This window comes from Camelus dromedarius, chromosome 24, assembly GCF_036321535.1.
Source record: "Camelus dromedarius isolate mCamDro1 chromosome 24, mCamDro1.pat, whole genome shotgun sequence".
Classification (NCBI taxonomy): domain Eukaryota; kingdom Metazoa; phylum Chordata; class Mammalia; order Artiodactyla; family Camelidae; genus Camelus; species Camelus dromedarius.
Window position 1 is genome coordinate 17,206,999 of NC_087459.1, and position 27,554 is coordinate 17,234,552.

A 27,554-nucleotide genomic window follows, 5' to 3' on the forward strand; every position below is an offset into this window, starting at 1 on the left:
TTAAGGACACTATTTGGGGAAACTTTTTTTTTTTACCCTAGCTTGAACAAAAATTGCATTGAAAAATACACGTTGGCTTTCAGTGCTAAAAGCCCTGCTCTGGGGGGGTGGTCTCCATCATTCTTTTAGAGGCTACGTAGTCATAGCTGAGAAGCAATCATAAGCAGCCTCTTCAGTGACATTATTTAATTTTTATAGTAGGTTAGTGAATAACAAGTTGATTCTAAAAGTGGTGATTTTCAGTTTGATACTTACTGAAATAAGTTTGTTATGATGAAAATAATCTAAAGCAAAATATTGATAGTTACTTTTTTGCAGATGGAAATAAGGAAGATTTTTACTTCCTCCTCTCAATATATATAAACAAAGAGAAGTTTGGGCTATGGAGTGTTTAATAATGTTATTAAATCCTTATATTCACCTTATATACTGTGTACATATTACATAAACCTTACATTTTAGATACGATGGGTGCTTAACTCAAAATCTTTTTAAAAAAAATTTGTACTCAACTAAGCAAGCTTATGATCCTTTGCAAAATTCTGAGTTTATAAATACCTGCCTTCTGAGTTAATGACAGATCAGTTCAGAAGGTGTGCCATGCTTCTTATTTTAGCATGCCAGAAATAAAGCTAGGAAAAAGAAGTGTGCCTAGATTTTGGTGGGCTAAATTTGTATCTTGGCTTTTGGTTCTACTGACTCCCTTGTTTTTGGCCCTTTTAGTAACCCTAGCTTCCATCTTCATTCTCACTTGTGCCAAAAGTAACTACGTGGAATGAGGTCTTCAACAGGAGTTTCCAACTTTTTCAAACCTGCTTTAAAGCCAAAAATGTTAGCTGACCTCCACCTAATAGTATTTGTATTTTTCAGGTGTTTGAGCACTGCATAATGACAAAATAGTTCATATATTTGTATTTTATCCTTACAGCAGAATTTACAAACATTCAGAGAAAACTAGTACACATATGGGCAAAGTATTCTTTATTCTGTTCATTTTTTAAATATTAAAAAAATTTTTTTTGACGGAGGTACTGAGGATTGAACCCATGACCTTGTGCATACTAAGCATGCACTCTACCACTGAGTATACCCCTTTCCTCCTCTTTAGTCTGTTGACAGACAAGGCTTGGTCTGTATAAGGGTTTAATAACCCCTTTTGATAATTCTAGGGCCCTATGTCCCATAGAATTAAAATCATTCTTATAACTACCTGATGCAAAGTGAAGCTCAGGGACTTAGGTAATTTGATCATTTGAGCCAAATGCCCACTCCTCCCTTCTAACTTGCCCTCACCTTCCCTAAGAATTTGAATAATGTAGCATCAGGTGACTGCTTAATTCCAAAGGATTGTTTAAGCAAGTAACATCTCTTGAATTACCTGAATATTTGTCTGTTTTTTGCTTCAGTAAGATTTTTGGAGACCTGCCCAATATTCTAGTAAGCCAGGAATAAAACAGGAAAATCAAGACTAAAAGGAAGATGAGTCTATCCCTACCTCTTGCTTAGTTAACCTTTTCCCATTTTCCAGTTGGATAAATCAAATCACTGAAAGGATGAGACAATAGGCCAGATTTAAGAGGGACACCTACATCGGAGCAAGGTCCAAACTATGCCACTTCTATATCCATGTTAAGTATGTTCTTTGGGCCAAAGTTACAGTCTGTCAGGAGTTCAAGAATAAATCTTCCAATGCAAGTCTGTACTACTGAATGGACAACTTTATACTCAGATGAAATGCTTCCTTCTATTCTTTCTCTCTGGTGTTAGCTAAAGGTGTCACTTTGTTGTCCTCTTCTTTCTCACCCTTCTGAGTAGGGAGGATAATAATGCCATAAACATATCTCCCTGGCGACTAGTTAAATATATTCAAACTCTTGGATGAATCTCCTTTTTATAAGTTAGAAGAGATATTCAAGTAGAGGCACACTCTAAGCAAATTAGCATTTCTGGCAACAACTCAAAAACTGTTGAGTAAATGGATAAGAAAGTTAAGTGTTAAGTCCGGTTGCATGTTCACAGTTAGTGGCTTTGGACTTTTGTTTAAAATTAACTGGTGTCCAGTATCCATGGAATTTTTGCCATTGGTTAGCTATTGTATGCAAGTAGTGAATTGTAACCATTTCCTTTTCTTCTTACACTAAAGGAAGAAGAATTTCTCTGCATGGAAAATGACACTTTTAAATATCAAACCCAGTGCTTGGGCATTTTCTATGATAACATTAGGGACTGAAATGCTAAATTCTGTCTTCAGTTTCTATTATGTAAAGCTGTTTTTACATCTGTACAAGATTTCAGAAGTGGCCTTTTACCAAGCCCAGGTGAGGCAGATCCCTGTTGTCCTTTCCCCTAGGACAGAGTTTCTCCTTCCTTCCTTGTGATTTTCCAAAGAGCTGATCCTTCACAAGCTGAAAGTTATCAAGAAAGGGTTATCCATGTCCAAGATCCTCTGTTTGAGGGCAGAGAGTTTTAAAAGTTTGTCACTTACAACGTAACAGCTTTAGAGTTTAAAGGGCAAGCTGTTGTTATCTGGAAAATCCACTTATGTGGACAAATTAGAATTATTACCAAGATATTCCGTGTTTTGAAATGGCCTATGATATTCACAAATTGTACTGTAACTCATTACCAATTAGACAGTCAGCATGGATGCAGTTCATGGTCTTAAGACCCCCTTATGTTTTATACTGTTACGTTTATTACCAACAACAACATCCTTGATCTAATAAATACTTCTGCCATTTTGAGATGGCAGACACTGATATTTTAACCTTTTCTAATGAAATTATGTAAAACTGTGCCATGGTCTGTAAATAGGCCATCACTCTCTGCAGAGACATGGATGTGGCTTGTGGAGAGTCAGTTTAGCGCCATGATTGAAAGGCAGACTCTGGGGTCCTCTGCTTTGGCTCAGACTCTGCCTCTGTCATTTATTAACTAAGCAAGTTGCTTAAGCTTCTCTGGCCCTCAGTTTCCTTGTAAGACAGGGATTAATAATAGTACCTGCTTCATAGGATTATTCTAAGGATTTCATGAAATAATTCATGTAACAGTTTGTACAATGCCTAAACACAAAGTGAATGCACACTGGCTTTTTGGTTAGTATTAGCTATTATTATTATTACTATTTCAGCACATATGCCTCTGCTGGTCTGAAAGCAGTGAGCTTTTTTTTTTTTCCAATCAACTTTGGTTACTTCACTTCACATTAAGTAAAAACACAGGGGTCATTTTCATCAGTATAAACTGCACTAAAAGAATCCTGTGTTTTCTTCTAGATGATTTTAATGATCTGGAACGCTCTTAATGACCTGACAGGGTATTTTCACAACAACTCGAAGGCCGACTGCTGTTCCAACCGTCATACTTCTGTTTTGTATGGCGCCCCTGTATATGCAATAGCCTTTCTGCTTCCTTGGTTCCCTTGGAAAGACTATCGCGAAGGTGACTGGCTCAGTGGGCTTCACCTGGTGGTATCCTTATGTGCTTTTGATAGCATGCTTACCTTCATTCAGCAAGCCCAGTGTGTGCTGTTTGCAGAAATTTTCACTTGCTATGAAAGTCGGCTCCAGCTTCTTAAAATGAACCAAGTGGCGTCCCTGGTAGGATCTACCAGTATCCTGTTCTGTGGCCTCATCTCTGATAACATGGAAATTTTGCTCAATTTTCAGGCCACCGCCATTGTCATTGCCATTCTTGCTACTGTCAGCCTCTATACCGGCATGTGCCACAAGAGTCGCTTAGAACCTAAAAGAAGCCTCGAGGAAAACCTTTTCTCAGAAAGTGAGCAGGATCTCCCCTGGACCTCCGTCGTCTCACTGATGAGACAAATCTTGACCCAGAAAAACTTTCGCCTTTTTCTGATAATGAATTTCTTCCAGGTCTTCCTTTTAACCTTCAATAACTTCATGATGATCTTTGCTGATAATCTCATTCCCAAGGATGTTCTTCCTTCTTCTGTAAGGAGCGTCATGTACGGGGCAGGCTTTATCTACCCACAGGTACGTGGTCATTCTTCATGTATCTTCCTTCAGGGATTACCTGTTTAACTCTTACCTGGCTGAGGAAATTAAAAACCTAACTATATCAGTAGTTTGAAAAAAATGAGTCACAGTTGTTGAGAGACCCAGTGATTATACAAGAGCCCTAGGCATTATACAAGATTTAGTAGGAACATAATAGAAACGAGAGATGAAAGGAAAAAAGCAAGGGGAACCCAACGCAAACTGAGCATCGTGGTGTTTTAAACATTTTAGTTTTTGAATTTTGTTCTCTGAGCTGCCTCACTTACACCTACACAGAGCTATGGAAAAAACAGATGGCTTCCTGTGAGTGTGTCATTTCGCTTTATCCTGGCATTTAAGATTCCAGGGACTATTTCAAGGGAGGAGAATTCCTTGATCCTAAATTCCTGAAGCCAGGTTTCAAAACACTTGGCTAAAAGACTGAGTCCTGGAATTTCAGAGCGTCAGTAAAATTCCATGGTCATGACCATTAGTGCAGAGGGTATGTCCATCTTCAAGAAAAATACCAGCCTGTTGTTTATTACACCATTTGGAGAGTTGATGAATCAAATTGCTCCCCTTAACCTAAATGCATCCTCCAAAAATATGACTTAACCTAGCCTATGATACAGGCTTTTTCCTGTTTTTTACAATTAAAGTCTGTTATCTGTGCTCCTCAGAGAATGAGTTATTCTAGATAAGTTTTTACTATTTACTAACTTCCAAAATATTTAAACCAGGTTGGGTAGAAATAGTTCTAAAATGTTGTATGTGTTGTCATACTTTCTTAAGTGAAGTATGCAGGACAGAATTTGCCTTTCTGCCATTAGCTCAAGGCCTTTATCATAGTTTGGTTACTGTATATACCCTAATAATGAGAACTCACATTTATTGAGTGCTTACCACATGCCAAGCGCCTTGAACATGTTATCACACGTAATTCTCACAATCACCTGCAAGAAAGAGACTCTTCCTACCCTTACAAGTGAGAAGAGGGACGCTCAGAAGCCTTACAGTCTTGCGCTCTAAGATCATCTCAAGAGGGTACTGTGTTCATGTGGTCTGTTTAGCAGAGTTTACCAAATAGAGTTTCATTTTTGGCTTATCAGTATAATCCTAGGTACTGTGTGTGCGTAAGAAAATGAGACTCTCCCTTCTGGGCAGTTTGAGGTTTTTCCAGTTGTTTGCTCCTGGGTTCAACGACCCAGAATGGGGAGCTGTTCTGAGTTCTTTTCTCTGCTTGTTATAATCAGATTCTAGGCTGTACATAAATTCCCAATTTTAATCACGTACTTGCCTATAGGATCTCTTCTTCTCTAGGTTAAAACAAGTTTGTTAAACACTTATGTAAAAAATTGTTTTAAAGGGTAGATATATATTTTTAAACGGATGGTATTTCATTGAGATATAAGTCACATACCATACAATTAATTTACCCATTTATTTATTTATTTAAACTTTTTTGGCAGGAGTGGTGGTGGTAATTACTTGTTTATTTTTAGAGGTGGTACTGGGGATTGAACGCAGGACCTTGTGCATACTAAGCATACACTCTACCATTTGAGCTATAGTCTCCACCCACTAATTCACCCATTTAAAATGTCCAGTTCAGTAGTTTTTAGCATACTCACACATGTGCAACCATTACTGCAGTCAATTTTAGAACAGTTCATCATCTCCAAAAAGTAAGAGTTGAAATAAAGACAGTTTTTTGGTTACAGTTTTATTGAGATATGATTGACTCTCAATAAACTATACATATTTGAATGGTACAACTTAGTACATTTTGACCTATGTATGTACCATGAAACCATCACCACAATCAAAATGGCAGACATGCTCATCACTCCCCAAAGTGTCCATGTGCCTCTTCATAATCCCTCTCTGAACCCTTCTTACCCTCCCTCATCCCCAGGTCACCACCCACCTGCTTTTAGTCACTATAGACCAGTTTGCATTGTCGAGATTTTTATGTAAATGGAATATTACAATATATACTATTTTTCGGTCTAGACTCTTCAGCCATGTTGTTGTGTATATCAATATTTCATTCCTTTTTATTGCCAAATAGTATTCCATTTGGTATACCAAATTTATTTACCTGTTCACTTTTTGATGGGGCTTTGGGTTGTTCCCAGTTTTTGGCTATTACAAATAAAACTGCTGTGAACGTTTGTGTCTTTGTGTGGACGGATGCTTTCCTTTCCCTTAGGTAAACCCCTGGGAGTGGAATGGCTGGACTGCATGGTAGGCCTATGTTTAACTTTTAAAGACACTGCCAAACTGTTCTCCAAAGTGGTTGTACCATTTTACATTCCTCCTGATCATGTATAAGTTTTCCAGTTTCTCCACATTCTCATCAATACTTATAGCAGACTTTTTAGTTTTGGCCATACTAGTAGGTGTGTGGTAGTATCTTCTTATGGTTTTGATTTGCATTTTCCTCATGACTATTAATGATGTTGAGCATCTTTTCATGTGTTTACTTGCCATCCATATTTTTTTTTGGTGAATTATTTTTTCAAATCTTTATTTTTTAAAATTGAGTTGTATATTACTGAATTGTAAGGGTTCTCTGTATTTTTAATATGTTATAGTGTTATAGATTCTAGACATAAGTCCTTTGTTGAATATATGTTCAGTAATATTTTCTCCCAGGCTCTCTCGGCTATTAAATTTTAAGAGAAATATGACCAAAAGATTTCGACAGTCCTTTTACTCAAGCCTTCACACTAACATATGAATTTCTGCTGATCTCTATAAAAAATCATTGTCAACTGGAAATCCAAAGTTGTTTTAAATTTATTCTTAATTTCTAGAGAAGTGACATATAAGTTATTGGGGTCAAAGAATGACAACTCATTGTGATTTGTTGTTATTTATTTATATAAATCTACCTGTTGGGTATGGTAATGAAGGCTAAGCACTGTGTTTTCATTTTCTCAGGCTGTCTTCTCAGTGGCTTTCTTTCTGAGGAGTTGAATAAATGAAAGGAGAAAAGAATGAGCAAGTGCTCTTTCTCTCCAGTAACTGTTTTAATATGTCTGTGACTCTTCCACATCCCACTCCCCTCAGAGAGGCCGAGTAGTAAATGGGTTAGCAGCATGGAGGCTGCCGGGGAGGAGTCTGGCTTCCCACCTACTAGCTGTGTGACCATGGGTAAGTTACCCAAGCTCTCTGTGTCTCAGTTTCCTCATCTGTAAAATGAAAATAAAAATAGTATCTAAGTAATGGAATTATTATGAGGATTAAATGAGTTAAAACATACAAAGTACTTAAAAGGATTCCTGGCACAAAACAGACACTCTAGAAATGTTAGCTTTTATTATTAAGGATCAGTGCAGCAAATTTATTAGACTTCCACTGTAGATGCAGCACTGGCTTTATCTCTGTTTTGATTTAGGCTTCTTTGGCAAGGGTTTGCCAACGCTTGTGCCGAGACACACTAGTCACAAACTCCTACTCAATGAACGTATGAATGGAGAGCCAAAACCCTCAGTTTGTTGAAGGCTTTAGTTTAGTGGAGAAAAAGTAGTTGCTCTCTCTTTTTTGTTGTTGTTGAATTACTCATCATCGGCTCATATCTTTTTATTGATTCAACATGTTAATAATAACAATTATTGAGTACCTTATACTGAGTGTGCCGCAGGTGAGAGAGACAGAGGGAGAGGCAGATGGAGGCACAGAGGGTGGGATAGTGCTAGCTGGAGGAAATGCCTCTCAGGTACAGTAACTCATCTGCGAATACACAGCTAAAAGTGACAAAGCTGGAATTCAAACCTAGGGACATCTGATTTCAAAATTTTTCACTTTCCACTTAGCCACATATTTCTTCCATGATTACTTTCTTGTAGTTTGCATAGTATTTATGTATTGGAGATTGAGAACAAGAAGCTTCGTTTCAATATGTAGACCTGTGTAATTTTACAATATCATTATTAAAATATAGAAATATAAGGGGACTCTCTGCAGTGTTTTCCGTACTTTATCTCACAGACCTCTAAGAAATGCCTTGGATCACATCAACCACTGAGCCACTGCTTTTAGTTTTCAAAAGAAGTGCTCTTGTTCCTTGAAAGTAGAGAAATAAACCAAAAAAATCACTTAGGGGAAAAAAAACCTTTGTGTTTATTAAAGAACATTTGAATCACACTTAACATCATACAAAATTGTCTTCTAATTGTAATGCATACACATTAAGTTAGTGAAACCGTTTCAGGGCTAAACAATGTACTTTTTAATTGAAAACAAAGCATATCTTTTCATCTTTGTTAATGTACATATATATATTTAGCCCCAAAGTTTCAGTCTAGAGCAATGAACTTTTTAATTGGTAGCAAGAAATGCAGGGAAAAAAAATGTGACTCTGAGCTTTTAACATGAATCTATTAGAATTATGAAAATATATAAGATTAGGCAGGAAACAACCAGAAGAAATGTGGAATCACAAACTATTATTTATCTGTGGTTCTTAGTTTTATTATTATAATACATTTCAGACATATTACTATAAGAAGAATAGTGAACTATTTATTCATCTATTCAGTAAATATTTGTTTCAACTCCTATTTCAACTCCTATGTGTTAGGTGAATTCTGGGCTCTAATCCTAAATTTTAAAATCTGGATTTATTTTAGATTTGAGTTGGCTTTTTCATATTACAGTTCAGCAATGCTGATTTTTTCGAAGTGATGTTTTGTTCATATGTTTGTGTGAAAATAAAAATGTAGGAAACCATGTCCCTGTTTGTTCATTTTGCAGGAAGTAATTGCTGTTACTTTGTTATTTATAAAATATTACTGTCCTCAGTCAATTTTTATGGATATAAACAGATTGTAACATTTCTAATCATGATAGAAAATATTAGTCGTGTGTTTCAACTGGCATTATAATTCAGCAGCAAATGTTTGCTGAGAACGTTTCTTTCGTTGTCAGCAAGATCAAGCATGATTCCGAGGGTTCCATCTTAACACGATGCCAATCTGTTTCCATTTCAGTGCCTTGTACTTATCAGCCAGTCCTGGCTGAAGAAGTTTGGTTACTATAAAATTATCTTATTTTCATTCTACCTAGAAGGAACAGCCTCCATTGTCATGTTACTTCTTGGACAGCAGTGCTATTACTTTTTGGCTCTTTATCCGACTATCATCATGTAAGTAAATGTCAGTGCCAATCCCCAAATTATAGGAGGTCTTGCCTATTCCTTTCAAGCAGTGAAAGATCTCTGATCTGAAATGTGTTTAATATTCATTTCTAGGAAGAGTCATTATGACTTTGTGTCAAATTGAATGTTAACTGCTTCTTTTTTTGAAGAGATTACAATATGCTAAATTTTGTGATAAAGTTTAAGTTCCTTTTTCTAACCTGTTACAGTGCATCATTTAGTAAATGCTGCTGCCAAATAAGAATCTTGCTCCCAAAATATGGTCTTTGCCTTTGTTTGCCATCAATGGCTCTACTATCTATCTAGTTGCCCAAGTCAGAGACTGTGAAGTTGTGTTTGCCTTCTCTTTCTTGTCTCTTGCATCCAGTAATTATTAGCAGCTTTAGCTCCCTAATATGTCCTGAATCCACCCGTTCTCTGTCCCCGTTGCCATTCCTCTAGCTCAGGTCCTCATCAGCTCTTACGTGGATTTCCATATAGCCTCCCATGTGCTCTCCTTGCCTCTAGTCCCCAGTCTCTCCAACCCCTTCTTCCATATTGCTTCTGGAACAACATGTCATTCCTTTTCCTAAGTGGCTTCTCATTGCTTTCAGGATATAATCCAAATGATGATGTGTGAGATCCTTTGTTACCAGGCCCTGTTTACCTCCTCATCTTTATTTCTTGTTACTCCTCCACTTAGAATGAACTCTCTGCCATAGAGAAACATTCTGCAGTGCCGGATTCAAACACCTCCGTGCCCTAATGTGCAGCACACTGTGCCTGGAAAGCTCTTCACCATTTCTTATGTGACTCTCTCCTAAGTGTTCCATTAGGCGGCAGCTCAAGGAAGGATGTGCTTTCCAGATAGCCTTCCTTGATTTCCTCACCTGGAATATGTGTTCCTCCTACATGACCGAAATGGCCTACACTTATTTCTGTGTAGCATTGGTCCCCCTGCCTGTGACTGTCTGTGGCCCCCACTGGACTGAGCTTGTTATGAGCAGTGTCCAGTTTCTTATTACTGTGGCCCCATCATCTTCTACAGTTCCTGCAAATAGTTGGTCCTTAGAAAATGTATATTGGGTGAACAAATGAATAAATCCTACACCAGGTCCCTGCTGGAACAATTTGAGAAAATTTCCAGGAAGACTTAATTGCATTTTGAATAAGCTGGTAGTGAAGAGTATAGTAATTAACCCAACGTATTGAAACTTCAAGATATTAGAACCCCATATAGATGATTCTTCTGTCTGCCTATAATTGTGACCCTTGGCTATATCATATTTAAAATGACATTTTTATAGTGATTTTTAGAGTGAAAAATTTTTGTTTGCTTTTTTTTGCTTAAATCACTCCCATTTTCATTTTCTTATAAATTAAAATGTTATATGATCTTTTACAGTTTTTTTTGTTACAGTTCTTAATTTATCCTATCTTGATATTAAGAGACTTATGCATTGGATGTGATGTTGGGCTAGAAGACTTCTAAATGCCCTTCCAGTTAAAATATATTAGAATTTATATTATTAAATACTATATATATGATATTTTACTTAGCTTATTTTTTTGCATGGGATAAAGATTGTACAAAAGAACTATAAGAAGATAATACACCTTTCATTAGCTTATGATAAAGAATTAGCAAATATAAGTAGTGGATTATAAATTTAAACTGAAAAGAAGTTTCAAAATCTGCTATTCTTGGCTTCTCTTACCAAAGATAATTTTTAAAAATTATATATTTATGTGAATTAGGGAGAATGGATTCTCCTTTCTTCTGTTTGATTGTGCTTTTTACAAAATATTGATTCTATTTAAAATATATTCCAAAATCCTATGTCATTATTATCCTGCTCATAAAACTAGAAAGTTCATTTTAATTAAGACAATGATCAACTATAAAAAAAAAAAAAAAAAAAAAAGAGAGAAAAATGTCTGATGAATTTCCCTGGCATGTTTGTTCTTTAGAATCTATCCATAATTTAAGCAGATTTAATGAGCAGGTAGTTATTGGGGAATGAGGAAAAAGCATAAAAAACATTTTTAAAATGTAGTTATTTTATTTTTAAAAGAAAATTATATATTTATAGCTATATAATAAATATTTGGGGAGGATAGAAGTGTGTGCCTAATGTATCTTTACTTTTATAGTATATTATTTCATTTTTCCTTCTTTCAAACCAAATGTCAACTTTTATTTGATGCTTGTTTTTTAAACAAAATCTGTGCCTCTAGTTATAGAATTTTCATATGTGTATTTCAAAATTGTTTCTAGGGTGATTGTGCAAGCTTCTTTTTGCTTATTTAACCTGCCACTAGCTGACATGGTCGATGCAGATTTACTGAAGTTCAATCGGCAGTAAGTATATTTTTTCAAAAATTAGCTTTAAAAAATATCACGTGGAGGCGAGACTTACCAGAGTCTCCATATTTCAGTTATATTGCTGCTACGAATCACACAACTGAGAGGCGACCACTAGGGGCCTCACTGGGAATCAGAAAGCTGAACATAATAGGATATTCATAATTGTTTGCCCAGGGCAACTGTTCCCTGCTTTTGAAAGACATCATGATTTTTTATTCCTCAGCCTCACACAACCAATGCTACAATAAGGTTAAATCTCAGAAACCAATATGAAATCTCAGGTAGCTTTATGTTTTACATACTGCAATGTGCATTATTGCACTGGATGATAAGGCAAAATGACCTTTGCTCTATGACATCACAAAAAATAAAAATAAAAATCAAGGACTATCTTATCTTATTTTTACTCAAAAAAGCATATGATGAGAGGTTTTGTTCTTCCATGTGGTTATGAAGAGCATTTTTGATCAGCTGTAAAATTGACTTGATTGGCAAATATTTTCTAATACATGCCCTGTTTTATGGATTAGAGAGGAATGTGTTATTTTGAGACGAGTACATTCTTTATTAGCTCTGTAGAAACATTTAGACTGCACAGCCTCTTTTTTTTTTTTAAAGGGAACTTAAATTGAAGGAAGCTTTGCCAATCCAGCTCAGTGATTTCTTCTTTATATAATTCCTTTCCTGTTTCAGACTTCTGTTGCTAAGTCAGGTTTGGAGTGATGAGCAGGATGGTGAGCTCCTTATGGTTTGGGACTGTGTCCTTAGTGCCTAGGAAAATAACCTGGCTCAAATCACTTTTTAAAAAATGAATAAATTAACAAGAAGAAACGTCAGTAAACATCTCGTAACTCTCACATTCTTTTTGAATGAGACTGGGTACAAATGAATAAAATGTCTCAAAACAGTTGGCAAGCGAAGGGCAGCGACCTTTACCAAATGCCAATGTGTGCAAGCACTTACGGCTTCGGCTCATTCAAGTCTCACAGCAGCCTTGTGTGATAGACATTATTGGCTCAACCAATATTTATTAATTACCTCTTATGTGTCAGGCTCCGTGGTAAGCGCTGGGGGTACCATATGGCAGGTCTTGTGACAGATCCCTTCTAAAATGTAGTCTTATGCACCTGCTGTATGCTTCTGACCAAATGACTACTCTTGAAGACTCATGTGCTTTTCTGCTCCCATAAGTTGTATCCTTACCAAGAGTCAGTACTTTTTGTTTCAAATAAGTTAATGTCCAATGCAATTGCTGTTATAATTACATTTCATTACACTTATGGTTTACACATTTAAGAAATAAAGGTGTGAAATGAAAGTTATTTCTATGAAAACTAAGTTGGATGCTTTAGAAAGAATTGGAAAAGATTAAGTGTAAAAAAAAATTACCGTCAAATCTGATTTGGTGAGAACTGTAAATGTTTGGGGAGAAAAATCATAAAAATCTAAAGACATTCTGTACTCAGATTGCCTTGTAAACAACTTTAGATGCTCTCTGTAACTGACAGTAGAAACTGTAGATCGTGTAATAAGGAAACTGTACATGCCGGAAAGATGGCCCAGCAGTTTCATCAGTGGACCTGTCCTCGAAGAAAATACCCAAAGAAAAGATTGATGAATGTATTGCTAAGTTAAAACAGAATGGTTAATGTCTCTTCTTCTGAAAAGGACTTTTTTGCTTTAGCTGTCATCCTGATCATGTCAGATCAGAACTTAATACAGGGAGCCAAAACTGAGGTGGCCCTTGCCCTTGTAGCACTGACAGTCTAGTAGGGGAAACAGAAAGAAGTTGTATTATTACATTATTGTGCAATCATAATTATCCCCACTTTCAAGAAACTAAGACTCTTGAGGGGAGAATTTCCCAAGGTAAGAGAAATAACAGGTTACAGAACTGGGAATGAAACTCAAGCTTTTACCATCAAATTAAACTTCCTCAATTCTCTGGCCTCCCCTTTCCTTTCGTTTCCTTTCCTTTTTCTTCCCTTTCTTCACCTCCCTTTTTTCTTCTCCTCTTCCTTTGCCTTAGTTGCAAACTTTCCATTATTAGCTGAAATATGACAAAATTTCAATTTATTCAGTCAATGCATTTGATTTATTTTTATATGACATAACTTAATTATCAAAAAATGATCTGGCAGGATTCCTACTGAGAACACACTAAAGTAATCCTTTACAAAATCTGGAAGATTTAGGTATGAAAGACTTAGGTATGAATCCCAGTTTTACTAGTTGCTAGCTGGGTGACTGTGAACAAGTTAATCTGTCCTCCCATCCCTAAAATAGGAGTGCAAATATCTCCCTCATGGGATTGTTGTGGAACTTAAATGAAATAATACATGTAGATATTATGGGTTTGGTTCCAGATCCCACTGGAATAAAGCAAATATCACAATAAGGTGAGTCACACAATTTCTTGGTTTTTCCAGTCCACATAAAAGTATTTTTATATTATGCTGTAGTCCATTAAGTGTACAGTAGCATTATGTCAAAAAAAAGTACCCATCTTAATTTAAAAACACTTTATTACTAAAAAATGGTATGTCCAAACGACTATTATAGTAACATCAAAGATCATTGATCACACATCACCATAACAAATATAATAATAATGATCAAGTTTGAAATATTGGGAGAATTACCAAAATGTGACACAGAGACGCAAAGTGGGCAAATGCTGTTGGAAAAACGATGCAGGTTTGTGGCAGCCTTGTGTTGTCAGATGATGGTTAGTATTTTTTAGCAATGAAGTTTTATTGAAATTAAAGTATGTACAGATTTTTTAGACACAATGCGTTGCACACTTAATAGACTGTAGTCTATTGTGTGAGTGTAATTTTTGTATGCACAAGGAAACAAAAAAACATTCCTGTGGCTAGCTTTATCACAATATTTGCTTTATTGAAGTGGTCTGGAGCTAAACCCACAATGTCTCTGAGGTACGCCTGTACAATTTCTACTGTAGTCTGTTTGTGCTCAAGGAGGACTTAATAGACAAAAGGACCTTGATACAGATGGACATATACATATATATGTATATATGCAGACATACATGCACACGTGGAATTTGTATGTGATGTCGATCCATGCTACTTTTTTCTGTTCCAGGTCACCTGTTTCCTCAATGATTTTTGGCATCAATGCTTTGTTTACCAAACCTGCTCAGTCTATAGCTCCTGTGGTGATACTCTCTAGACTAAACCAGTATGGATATGGAAACCCAAACAAAAGGTAGCTTTAAAAAAACCCCAAAACCTTTGAAATACTGTAATAGAAATATGAAAGCAGACTCGGCCTTTTACATTGATTAGTAAGTAGGCAGTTATCTTAGACTTTGAACATGATTAGTCATTGACTTAAAGATCTTGAATAAATTACAATAAAAAGTATTATGTCAAAGGAACTTCAATAGGAATATCTTTAAGGGTCTTCTTTAAATTCTGTATGCTACAAAAGTCTATAGAAGTCACACTAAGCTACATATGGATTGCTTTATCTAAGTTATTCATTCATTTATTATTTTTGGAGGGGAAGTAATTAGGTTCATTTATTTATTTATTTTTTTGGGGGGTGATTAGGTTTATTTATTTATTTTACTTTAATGGAGGTACTGGGGATTGAACCCATGACCTCATGCATGCTCAGCACATACTCCACCACTGAGCTATGCCCTCCTCTCTGTTTATTTGGTTTTTTTAACGGAGGTATTGGGTATTGAACCCAAGACCTTGTGCATGCTAAGCGTGTACTCTACCACTGAGTCGCACCTTCCCTCCTCCATTTATTATTACATTCCACAGATGTTTCTGAGGGCCTGCTATTATCTGCCAGGTTCAAAGGTGCTGGGGATACAAGATGAACGAGGAGCCTCCAAGGAGCCCCATCGATTGTAAAACACCGCGATAAGGCCCCACCGGCCCTTGGTGATGCATGGGGCACTGTGGTAACACAGAGAAAAGAGTCCCTCCTCGGTCTGCCTAGAGTCAGGGAGCGCTTCACAAAAGACGGAGTTCTTGCGCTGAGTTTTGGAGGCTGAGTTGGAGTTCCCCTCCTGAACGCACAGGCATGTCATTCCTGGCAGAGAAAACAGCCAGACCAATGTCTGGAACCATGAGAGAACGCTCAGTAAGCTCTTCATTTATTCACTCGACAAATATGGTTGAGAGTCTACCACATCCGGGGCTCCGTAATGAGGGCAATGAACAAAACAACAGAAACCTCTGCCCTCACAGAGCTTACACTCTAGTGGGAGGGAGGCAGACAAGGAGTCAGCTAAGTAAATACACGTTGTTAGTTGGTGAGAAGACCTTTCATGAAAAATAAAACAAGGAGCACAGGAAGTCTTGGGGAAAGCTGGATTTTTAAATAGGGTGATGGGGAGGCCTTACTGCCAAGTGACTCACATTTGAATAAAGATGAAGCAAGATGGGCGGGGACCAGGGCGGCCCCCCAGGGGAAGAGTGTTCCTGGCAGAAAGCACAGCTAGTGCACTGAGGTGCAGCGTGCCTGGCGCTAGGTCTGACAAGGAGGCTGCCAGTGTGGCTGGAGCAGTGTTAGCAGGAGGGGGCAGGACCCCATCAGTCCTTGCAGCCCTCCTTTGTTACTTCGGTTTCACTCGGAGGTAAATGGTGATGGTGAGGCAGTGGAGGATTTACTCATTTACTTGTTTATTTGATTTTATTTTTTTGAGTAGTTTTAGGGTCATGACAAAATTGGGCAGAAAGTGCACAGAATTCTTATACATTCTCTGCCTTCCCACATGGACAGCTTCCTCCACCATCAACATCCTCCTCCAGAGTGGTACATATGTTACAATGAATGATCCTACATCCTTATCACCAAAGCCCATAGTCTACATCAGGGTTCAGCTTGGTGTTATACATTCTATGGGTTTTGACAAATGTACAATGACATGTGTCCACCGTTATAGTATTACACAGAATAATTTCACTGCCCTGAAATTCCTGTGTTCTGCCTATCTATCCCTTCTTCCCCCTAACCCTGACAACTACTGATCTTTTTACTGTCTCCATAGTTTTACCTTTTTCAGAATGTCATATAATTGGAATCATACAGTATATATAAAGCGTTTTCAGATTGGCTTCTTTCACGTAGTAATATGCATTTAAGATTCCTTCATTTTTTTTCATGCCTTGATAGCTCATTTCTTTTTAGCGATGAATAATACTCCATTGTTTGAATGTATCACAGTTTGTTTATTCATTTACCTTCTGAAGGACATCTTGTCTGCTTCCAGGTTTTGGCAATTGTAAATAAAGCTGCTATAAACATCCATGTGCAGGTTTTTGTGTGGACGTAAGTTTTCAGCTCCGTTGGGTAAATACCAAGGAGCACAAAATTGCTGGATCATTTTGTAAGAAGCCAGCCTTTTCTGTAAGAACCATTTTGTAAGAAGTCAACTTTTGTAAGAAGCCAAAGGGACCATACCATTTTGAATTCTTACCAGCAAGGAAATAGGAGTTCTTGTTTCTCCACATCCTCATCAGCGTTTGGTGTTGTTAGTGTTCTGGATTTTGGCCATTCCAATAGGTGTGTAGTGGTATCTCATTTTAATTTTCAATTCCATAATGACATATGATATGGAACATCTTTCCATATGCTTATTTGCCATTTGTATGTCTTTGGTGAGGTGTCTCTCCAGGTCTTTTGCTCATACTTTAATCAGGTTGTTAGTATCCTTTTTTGGCAGGTAAATGTCTAGTTGTTCCAGCATCAATTGTTGAAAAGACTGTCTTTTCACCATTTTATTGCCTTGCTCCTTTATCAAAGATCAGCTGACTGTATTTATGTGAAACTATTTCTGGCTTCTCCATTCTGCTCCATTTATCTATTTGTCTATTCCTTTGCCAGTGTCACCCTGTATTTTTATCTCTTCCAGTTTTATTGAGATGTAATTGATATACAGCACTGTACAAGTTTAGGGTGTAGAGCATAATGATTTGACCTACATGCAACATAAAATGATGATCACAGTAAGTTTAGTGAACATCCATCCTCTCATACAGATACAAGACAATGTCTTATTTCTGTAGCTCTATAGTAAGCCTTGATGTCAGGTAATATTGACTTTGTTCTTTTTCAGTATTCTGTTGGCTATTTTTGACCTTTTTCTCTTCCACATAAAATTTAAGATGAGTTTGTTGATATCCATGAAATAATCTTCTGGAATTTTGTTTGGGCTTATGCTGAATCTACAGATCAAGTTAGGAAGAACTAACATCTTGACAATATTGAATTTTCCTACCCATGAACATGGAACAGATGCTTTACTATGGGAAAGACTACTGTAGGTAAAGGAAGTCATTGAAGATTTTTAAGCCTGGGAAAGATATAATCTGAATTTTGTTTTAGAATATTCTGGCAGTGGTATAAAATAAGGATTGGAGGGGAGAAAAATGAAAACCTAGCTACTAGTTGCCTTCTATAGAGAAAGAGCTCATAATACAAAGATAAACAAAATAGGTTGCTGCCACTAAGAAGACTGCAATCTAGTAAGGGTGACAGACACGAGGACAGGTAATTGCAGCACAGAGTGGTAGGTACTATGATTAGAAGTAGATGTAACCTATAGCAGTGGCTACAAGGTGGGTGTGATAGACACTGCCTCAGAGACCAAGCCTGGGAAGACTGTACACGGGAAAAGATGCTTCAGCCATTTCAGTGGAGGAACAGTATCGCAAAGCACGGACATGGGAAATGACAGGGCATTCACTCAACAAATATTTACTGAATGTGCATCGATATACCAGGTCCTGTGCTGAGCCCAAAGAGCAAAGAGACAAAAGATGCTGCCCCAATCTGAATAAGCTCACAGTCGATTATAGTGAAAATCATAACGCTGTGTGTGAGACGTTACTGATACACATAAGTGTGGGATACTGTGGGAGTACACGCTGGCTGAGCACGTAACTCAGACTGGGTAGCGAAGAAATGATCTCTTAGATTGAATTGTGAAGACATAGTAGGAGTCTGTGCAAGTACAGAGAGATGTGTGATCATGTGCCATGCTGGGAGGAACCGCAAATAATTTAGTGGGGTTTGAGAAGTGTGAATTTAATCCTAAGAGGAATTGACTATTATTGTTAATAAATTAGGACTAATAATATCAGATTTGTCTTTGAATAGATCACCCTGTAGTGTGGAGAATGGTTTGAAGGGAGGCCAGCTGAATCACAGAGAGAGAACAGTATGAAGGCCAATGAGTTGGTTTTATATGAGAAGTGCTGCTGTGCACCCGAGCCAAAGCTGTGAGGAGGTCAACGTGAGAGAGACAGAGGCATTAGGATCAACAGAACTTGCTGGGGGAGGTTGTAACTCACTGGTAGAGTGCGTGCTTAGTGTGCACGAGGTCCTAGGTTCAATCCCTGGTAACTCCATTAAAGAAGTAAATAAACCTAATTACCTCCCCCCTCCACCAAGAAAAAACAAAGCAGAAGTGGAGGATTTAAAAAAACACTGAGGTCTCTAAATAAAGGGAAAAAAGAATCAACGGGACTTGGTGACCTTTCGTTTTGGAAGCCTGATTGATAATTGGGTAATTGTGTATTAAATGAGTTGAGTATATGAAAGAAGTGAAGGTGGACTGTTCTGGAACTCATTTTTCTTTCGAATTTGAAGGAACCCTTTCTCAGTCTTAGCTTCTCCATCTCCTAAATGAATATTTTCCGCCTGCAATGGGGAAGTTGCTAGAAATTCAAGCAGTGTGAAAAGCCTCAAGCAGTCTTACAGAAGAAAACTATGGTGGCCGAGAGGGGAGAGGAACAGAATCTGGAGCAGAAAGGACCCAAGGCTCATTGGCTAATAGATATGAGAACAATGGAGGAAGAAAGAGTGCACTTAGCTTGTGCCTCTTTCAATTTTCTTTGGGAAACAGAAGCCCTAGAGTAATGGTTCTCCACCACATTGCACATGGGAATCCCCTGGAGCTTGGAAAAGTCCTGATACCCAGGCCTGCCCCTCGACCTGTTGAATCGGAATCTCTAGGGGTGACAGCCAGGCGTTAGTATTTTTTAAAGCTCCTTAGTTTATTCCAGCGTACAGCCAATGTGGAGAACCTGGAGATTTACTTCCTTGGAAACGGAAGCCCTAGAGACTAATTCCTGTTGACTCAGGCATAGATAGGTTGTCAACCAGACACGTCGGCAGTCTTGTCTCATGACACTGTAAGCATTTTTAGAGGTATAAACCTATTCAGGGCACTCAAGTATCATTTATCTCTGATAATTTCATGTTTGACATCTGGTGGCCTCACATAGCTAATGCTAATCTGAAAGCGTCTGACTGAAGTCCAGAGGCTAACTGTATACTTAGCAGGATACGGTTCGATGATCAGAGAAGCTCTGAGATTCACCAGTATGACAAATTTAACAAAAACATCTATTTGAAATAAATTTTATACTTGCAAGAGTGTTTTCTAATATCTGATTAACATTATAATTACTATTGTAATATTGTAATAGACAGTATTGTAACATTACACTTACTATTATAATATACTGAAATGTATAGTTCAGGGGTATTATTCTCTCCCTTGCCATTTTTCAAGGATGGTCCGTGATTCCTTGATACAGCTAGAGAAATGTTTGTTCTGCAGGGGAGATTGTTTTACTTAGTAGTTCTACTCAGCAGCCTGTAAACATAACGGTTATACTTACTGTTAATGGAGATTCCAAGTGAGGTACTTGGGCAAGAGAACCAACATATAATCTCTTCTAATGATAGGGGATAAGGTGTTTTATGGAGTAATATTAGAAATGAATTACCTAAATTAGTTTATACATGTACTTTCTATTAAAAAATTGCAACAAAGTCCACACTTCCCATACAAAATAAACACAGACAATGAAATTTTAGTATATTATAGAAAAAGGACTACTCTGTCTGGTCAATTAAGCATGCTTGCATGCTTTTGTCAGCAAACATTTCTGGAGTACCTATTGGGTGTTAGCACTGAGCTGGGAACTGAGATAAAGAGTCATACGACATGATGCCTTTTTGCCTTTGGGAGCTCACGTGGCGGGAGTGGGTGAGGCAGACGGGAAAGTCGGGTACAATGAGCCAAGTCCAGGGTTGAGATGAGCAAATAGTGCAAGAGGAGCCCAGACCTGGCCCTTGGCGGCTTGGCATCGCGCTGACTCCTCCCTGTGGAAGCCCTGTCTTTTAGCCCTGGCCAAACTCCTGCTGATTGCTGCATATTCCTGAATAGAAAGATACATTTTCCCAGTGGTCCAAGTCTGCCAATTTATTTGTTGAATTATAGTGTCATCTGTGAATACCTTGCAGGAAACCTAAATAAAATCCATCACTAAAAAAAAGTCTTTTATATATACACACTATATATGCACTATAATATATATATATATGCTATACTATATATACAAGTGTGTTTTAAAATATTATATATATGCAGCTTTCCTTCTTCTTTAGTCTGGAAGCCTCACAATAGATACTTCCAAAATTATACTTGCAACAAAAGTTTCAGAAATGACTTTTCTCTTAATGACGGAGTAAACAATACTGTCTTTAACTCCAGCGAAGAAGCAGATCCAAAATGAGTTGCATCAGGGTGAATAATTGACAAAAACAACCTCAAGCCTTTGTCTCTTAAATAATGAAAACATTCTTGCTGTTTAATTATTTGTAGTTAATCATTAAAATCAACTTTAAAACTGCTTTTTGAAAACAAATTATTTTCCATCAAGATTTACTAAAGCAGCAGTCTGGAAATCCTTAGGCAAGGATCTCTCCTGCTTTTTTAATGACTTCTGTTTCATGTGAGGAAGAAATTAGCGGTTTTATTCAGTGTTAAAGATTAAGTTATCTAGACTAGAAATGAGCTAGTCTTAGGTATTGGTGCTGATGGATTTTATTCTTTCAAAGTATCAATTCTAAATAATATAGCTGATTCTGCTATAGTTATGAAATGCTTATTGTATCTTTATTAAAATTTTGTGTATTCTTGCTCTATGTGGCAACTCATGAAGCACAGAGACTCAAAAATGAAAAAAATAGCCTCTCTGAGGAGCTCATGCATTCTACTGTAGGCTCACTAGGAGAGCTAGAGATAGTCAGTGGTTAGAGCATGCCATGTATTCAGAGCCTCTAATTTTGTACTTTGGTGAGACATAACTTTTCCCTCCCCCATCACTGTCTATCTGGGAACAAAAGATGAAAAATATATACACAATCTTACAGTTGCTTATATGAACTGTGTACATATAAGCATATACGTTTGTTGGGGTTGCTAGACTGAATATTGGGATAATTGGTTAGTCTTTAACAAGGTTCTTATAATAAGTCCATCTGCTAACTATGATGAACATAAGCACTTGTAGCATCTAAATTATTAAGAATATTTGGCCCAAAAGATTCTGACTGAAGCTAAATCAATCACACTATTATTCCTAACAGTGGGTCAGAAATGGTGCTGTGATGTGAAATTTTGTGTAGGGAATTCTTTCCAGAATTTCATAGGACCACAGTAATATACAGCCCGTGTTTTGCCACAAAAGTATCAATGATGTGTTGATTTCTTCCCCAGAGCCCACTTCTCTTCCTCTGTAAATAAGCATCACGATGTTACATTGCAAAGGGACTGCCTGAGGACAAGATTATGTCCAAAGAAGGGGATAAGCAACAATAGTGGGTTTTTTTTTTTTTTTGAGAAATAATATGCTCTTGCTTTTTTCCAGTAAGTCTTTATAGTTGGAAACATTAACAATAGCCTCCAACCTCTGGCAAAGAAAAACAGGTATGTGGAGGATTAAATCCTTGGGTTTTTTTTTTTTTGAGGTGGGGAGGTAACTAGGTTTACTTACTTATTTTTAGAGGAGGTACTGGGGATCGAACCCAGAACCTCCTGCTTGCTAAGCATGTGCTCTATCACTTGAGCTACACCCTCCCCCTAAGGGTTAAATCCTTGAATTTCCACATCGGCAGTGTGACCTATCAAGCCATTCTTGTTTTTGATATTTGTTATAAGCCATTGCCTCTCCACAAGAGTCTTTGAATTCATTTCTGCAGAAAGCATATGACTTTCTTTTTAAAAAAATGAGGGTTTTTTTTTTCCTTCTGATAAATTTGTATTATAAATACCATTTTTTTTTTCTTGGAGACATTTTTAGTTTAGATCTCAGTAAAAATCTCGGCTCCCAACTTACTAGCTGTGAAACATTGAGCAATTTAATTAAGCTGGGTAAGCCTCAGTGTCTTCTTCAGGGTTATTGTGAAAACCAGGAGCAATGACAGAAAAGTATCAAACGGGGCCAGGCATGTAGGAGGCCTGCAAGACATGTTACATGGGGCTAATCAGGCTGACCAGAGAAAGAAGTTTCTTCTTCAGGTAGCAACTGCTTCTGTGGGCTCAGGCTTTCCTGACTTTATTTTATGGTGTGTGTGTGTGTGGGGGGGGGGGTAATTGGGTTTGTTTATTTGTTTTTAGAGGAGGTACTGGGGATTGAACCCAGGACCTCATGCATGCTAAGCATGTGCTCTAGCGCTTGACCTATATCCTCCCTGGCTTCTCTGACTCTAATTCAAAGGAGACTATATGGCCATGGAAACCACATTTAGGTGTCTGCCCTTTTTCATCATGGTCTTCTTCTCTTCCATCTCTGCTTCTTTTTCATTGATACTGATTTTGACGGTGACTCCTTTGACAAGATTTGTCTGTTTTTATACTAATGACCATAAACATTTTTCACTGATCCCATCAGGAAGCATCTTCATTAATTTTATACTTTTGGGGGAGTAATTAAGTTTATTTATTTATTTTTAATGGAGGTACTGGGGATTGAACCCAGGCATGCACTCTACCACTGAGCTATACCCTCCCCCTTATACATTTTTTTGAGTTTATATTGATAGCAGTAAAGGAAAGTGGAAAGGAGGCAGACTTGGCTTTAGTTTTGAGATGTGAAAGATCCCCAACATGATAGGATTAGAGGTGAGAGGGTGATGATTTATATGACCCTTTTTACCTCACAGAGCTGAATGTACAAATGGTTTAGCAAGTGTATGCTAAGACAAGAAAGTGAGGAAAAAAAGGCCAGAAAGTAATATTTTAGAATGTAATAACCTATAGGTAGAAATATTTCTTTTGAAAGTAGCACATTGTGAGAGAACATTGGGAGCAACATTTTTTCCATAAGCAGAGGTTTTTATTATAAGATAAAATTAAATATATTTTTGTTATTATCTCTTTGCCTCCACTAGAGTGTAAGGTTTGTTGAGAATAAGGATCATTGTTGATTTATTTACTCTATATCATAAGCACCTAAAGCAGTAAGTATGCAATAAATATGAGTGAACAAAATTATAAGCAGGGCTTAGGAATTATTATTATTATTATTTTTTTTACCAGAGATTCATTTTAAAATGTTAAGGCTGGAATTGACATTCTGAAAGCATAAAAACCCAGCAGGTCACGAGGTTCAACCATCCCAGTAGAGGGAAAATAATGTGAGAGAGGGAAAGAAATTCTCTAAATCATGGGCATCTCTCCCAGATTACAGTAATGTCTTAAAAGAAAGAAGAAATTTTAAGAAAGGATCAGAAGGACCAAGGACATTTTTGAAGAGCATGAAGTGATTCATGAAATAGTAGGGAAATGAACATGGTTGCAGCTTCAGTAATAACTGTGTAAGCCTGACTGGGGGTTAGACCACAACATGGTAGTTATCAAGTGGCCTTAATCACTTACATGTTCATTCCCCTGCCTTCCCTTGAACTTCCAGCCTCAGGCTCTCTCTCTGCAGTGTTGTCAGCATGCTCACACCAGGCTTTGCCTCTGCAGATTACCATAGGTGCTCCCCTGCCTCCTGTCACCATGGAAAAAAGAGAAAAAGACAGCTCTGTCCTGGAGATTGAATATCTCCCAGAGAGAACCCCTGCCAGCTGGAATCCAATTTCTTGATGTTTCTGAAACAGGGATCTGCTATAACTAGAGAATGCCAAAGGATAATGGGCTCCTGCTGCTAGATAAACACTCAGATAAAAAGCACACAGGTGCCTCAGCCAAGCAGAAAATAGTCTTTTCATAAAACACAGGGCCTTGAGCACATACTTTAGTAATTCCTTGACTGGCAGCTCGTGGTCATGGCTCTGTGTTCTTTTTCTCTTCTAAAGCTCTTGGGTTTTTTTTTTTTTTTTTTTTTGCTGTTGTTGTTAGCGGAGGTACTGGGGGTTGAACCCTGGACCTCATGCATACTAAGCATGTGCTCTACCACCAAGCTACCCTCACCCTTCTTTTTCTCCTTTAAAGGCCTTGATTAGGCTGCTTTCTTTCTTCTTTGCATTTGACAAGTATGTGGTTTAGGCTGCTGCTAAGTGGAACTTGGGTTTCCCTTACCTCTTTGGCATCTTGCAAGGGTGACTGGTCCAGTTTTCCTGTCTGGTCTGTCTTGTGGTTCCAATCAGTGAACAGTCACAGGTGGTGAGAGAAGCATCATGCTTCTGTGCACTTAGAACATCAAGTTCAAAAGTACAGTCAGGACCTTGTCTTCTCATTCTCGAAATCTGTGCTCAGCTGTTTCAAACCTCCTATGTGTCCTTGTTAGCAGTGGCCAATTAGAAATCACTGACTTCTTTCCCTGTAGTGTTCAGGGACAGCCAATTTATGGTCACTGGGATGTAAGTGCCCACAGCAAAGGTACATCATTCAGGCCACTTTGGCTACAAGTGACAGAAACCCAGCACAGGCTGGCTTAAACAGAAAAGGAGCTTATGAGCTCATCTAACTAAAAAGTCAGGCAGCGCTGGATCTAGGTAGGTGGTACTCAAATGATGTCAGGAAGCCGTTTCTCTGTCCCTAACTTTCCCTCTGTGTTTAGTGCAAACTTTATTACATGGCAGGCAGCAAGATACCTCCAGGTTTACATGGGCCTTACAGCCTCAGATCCTACAGGAAATGTGTACATTTGTCCCAGTAGCACAGCAGAAGTTCCCAGGTGGACCCTGAAAGGCTTTGCATGAGTCACATGTCCATTCCTGAGGCAGTAGTGGTAGCCTGGGGCTTGGAGTACTATGACTAGGTCCAGGCATGTGCCTGACCTTGGGGGTGGGAGCAGGGTAGTCAAACCCCCTGCGTCTTTAGCACTGAGACAGGCTTAACTGTGGAAGAGGGGAGAGGATTTCTCTTAAAGGAAGGAATGCGAGGGAGACAAAACACCATGTGCACCCAGAAATGTGGTTTTCCATAGATAGCTTGGGTGGAGCAGAAGTGAAGCCACATCCTGCCAGCATTCTCGGTTCCTCTGTTACTTCTGGAGACTACGCGTTGGGTGGTCTAGTCGATGGCCCAAGCCTTCGTGGTTGTCTCAGAAAGTAGCAGCAGAAGAACAGAGAATGGGCAGGTTGGAATCAACCACTTCCTGGACTGAGTAGGACTCAAGGTGGAGGGTGGTTTTGTGGAGCAGTAGTTGGAAGGGATGGTCATACCTGGTAAACACAATCCAGTCCAGAGCACTAAAGACTTTCTCAGACTGGCCTTTACAGGTGGAGGTAGTGATGGTTGGAGGTTTTGCACATGATTCTAGGCAGAGGCCTTCTAGTTAACATCTACTTATCCATCCTTCAGAACTCAGCTCAAATCCCACTTCCCCAGGGGTGGGGGGAGCCTTCTCTAGACTCTACTTGCCAAGGGTAGACCAGACACCCTGACTGTGAGCTCCCATCTAGTCCTTTGTTTTGTTTTGTTTTGTTTTTTTTCCATCTCAGCACTTTTCCTTCCTATGTAATTAAATGGAAATCAATCTTCTTTACGATTACTTGGTTAAGATCTGTCTCCTGTGCTGGGAGGTAAGCTCCATGCGGGTAAACTCTTATCAGTTTTTGCTACCATTGGATAACTCGTACTTAACCCAGTGCCTAGCACTTCAGTAATCACACAGTGCCTTTTTTTTTTTTTTTTTAAGATGAGTGAATGATACATAGGTTCTGGTAATAGCAACTGGTTTTAGTATGAAAATGTAACAAACTGCCCCCCATCTTTATGGTACAGCTTGACATTTCCGCTTAACTCCTCAGTTGGCTGAATTAACGAGGTGCTTTTCAGATAGCCCAAGTAACCAAAAAGAAGCTGCAGACCAGATAATCAGCCCTCAGATAGTCAGGAGCCTCCTTTTACTGTGTATAATTTAAATGAGAAAATACGATCTATGAAATATAATGGAGAACCAGAGGCATCTTTGGGCTTCACTGAAGTTCTTGGCAGAAAATCAGGCCATGTCACTTCTGAATATTATTATTAACTCTGGTTTCTTCTCGTAACCTCTAATAGTATTGAATGGAAGTAGGTTTAGTAACAAAAATGAATGCCCAGCTCCTATCACTTGGTTTGACACCCACTGGGTAGTCATTTTAAGACTAAAGCATTATGAGTATGTACTATCAGGGTTTTAAACTTTTTTCTTAGAGCAGGGACGTAACTAGGTTTATTTATGTTTTCAAATGGAGGTGCTGGGGATTGAACCCAGGACCTCATGCACGCTAGGCATGCACTCTACCACTGAACTGTACCCTCCTCCCGAAAGTATTTTGAGTATGTAGATACATATGTGTATGCCCTGCACCCATCTCTGCCTCTCTCCTCCCATACCCAGTGTGTATGGTCCTTCACTGTGACCACAGCACTTCTCACCAGGTATGGTGATCAACGGTTTACATGTCAGCCTTTTCTTGTATAAGCAACTAGAAGGTAGAGATTTTTCATTTTTTCAGTTATTTGAAAGACTCAAAGTTGTTTGATAAAATTTTTTACCTTTTTAATGGGTCCAACAGATATCAAAACCTGTCTGAAACATTTCACTGTATAGCTTTGAATTAATAAGAAAGAAGCCACTGGAGAACCTAACCAGGTTTTAAATCTTTTTTTCTCTCCCAGTACCATCTTCGATCTTCATGATGCTATGTTTAATTTGATTTGCCTGGTCCCACTGGGCATTGCAGGAATTCAGATTCTGGTTTGGAGCCCATTCTCCATCAGGAACAAGACAGACTACACAGGGACACTCTAAGGTGGACA

At 38.1% G+C, this 27,554-nt stretch overlaps 1 protein-coding gene across 1 annotated transcript; it reads left to right on the top strand.

Moving 5' to 3' along the window:
- Positions 1 to 2,168: 2,168 nt before the first annotated feature.
- On the top strand, positions 2,169 to 27,546 carry LOC135319166 (transmembrane protein 180-like). The gene is made up of 6 exons (XM_064478158.1): positions 2,169 to 2,318; positions 3,276 to 3,998; positions 8,999 to 9,153; positions 11,423 to 11,506; positions 14,621 to 14,743; positions 27,414 to 27,546. The coding sequence occupies exons 1-6, from the start codon at positions 2,169 to 2,171 to the stop codon at positions 27,544 to 27,546; spliced, it is 1,368 nt and encodes a 455-aa protein (XP_064334228.1).
- The last annotated feature ends 8 nt before the right edge of the window (positions 27,547 to 27,554 follow it).

What these genes read in the sequence shown, in the direction of transcription:
- LOC135319166 (XM_064478158.1), top strand. Translation starts at nt 2,169, where the DNA reads ATGACACTTTTAAATATCAAACCCAGTGCTTGGGCATTTTCTATGATA. An exon ending in CTTTATCCGACTATCATCAT is followed by an intron (nt 9,154 to 11,422) that starts GTAAGTAAATGT and finishes AATTGTTTCTAG; the next exon opens with GGTGATTGTGCAAGCTTCTT. An exon ending in TATGGAAACCCAAACAAAAG is followed by an intron (nt 14,744 to 27,413) that starts GTAGCTTTAAAA and finishes TTTCTCTCCCAG; the next exon opens with TACCATCTTCGATCTTCATG.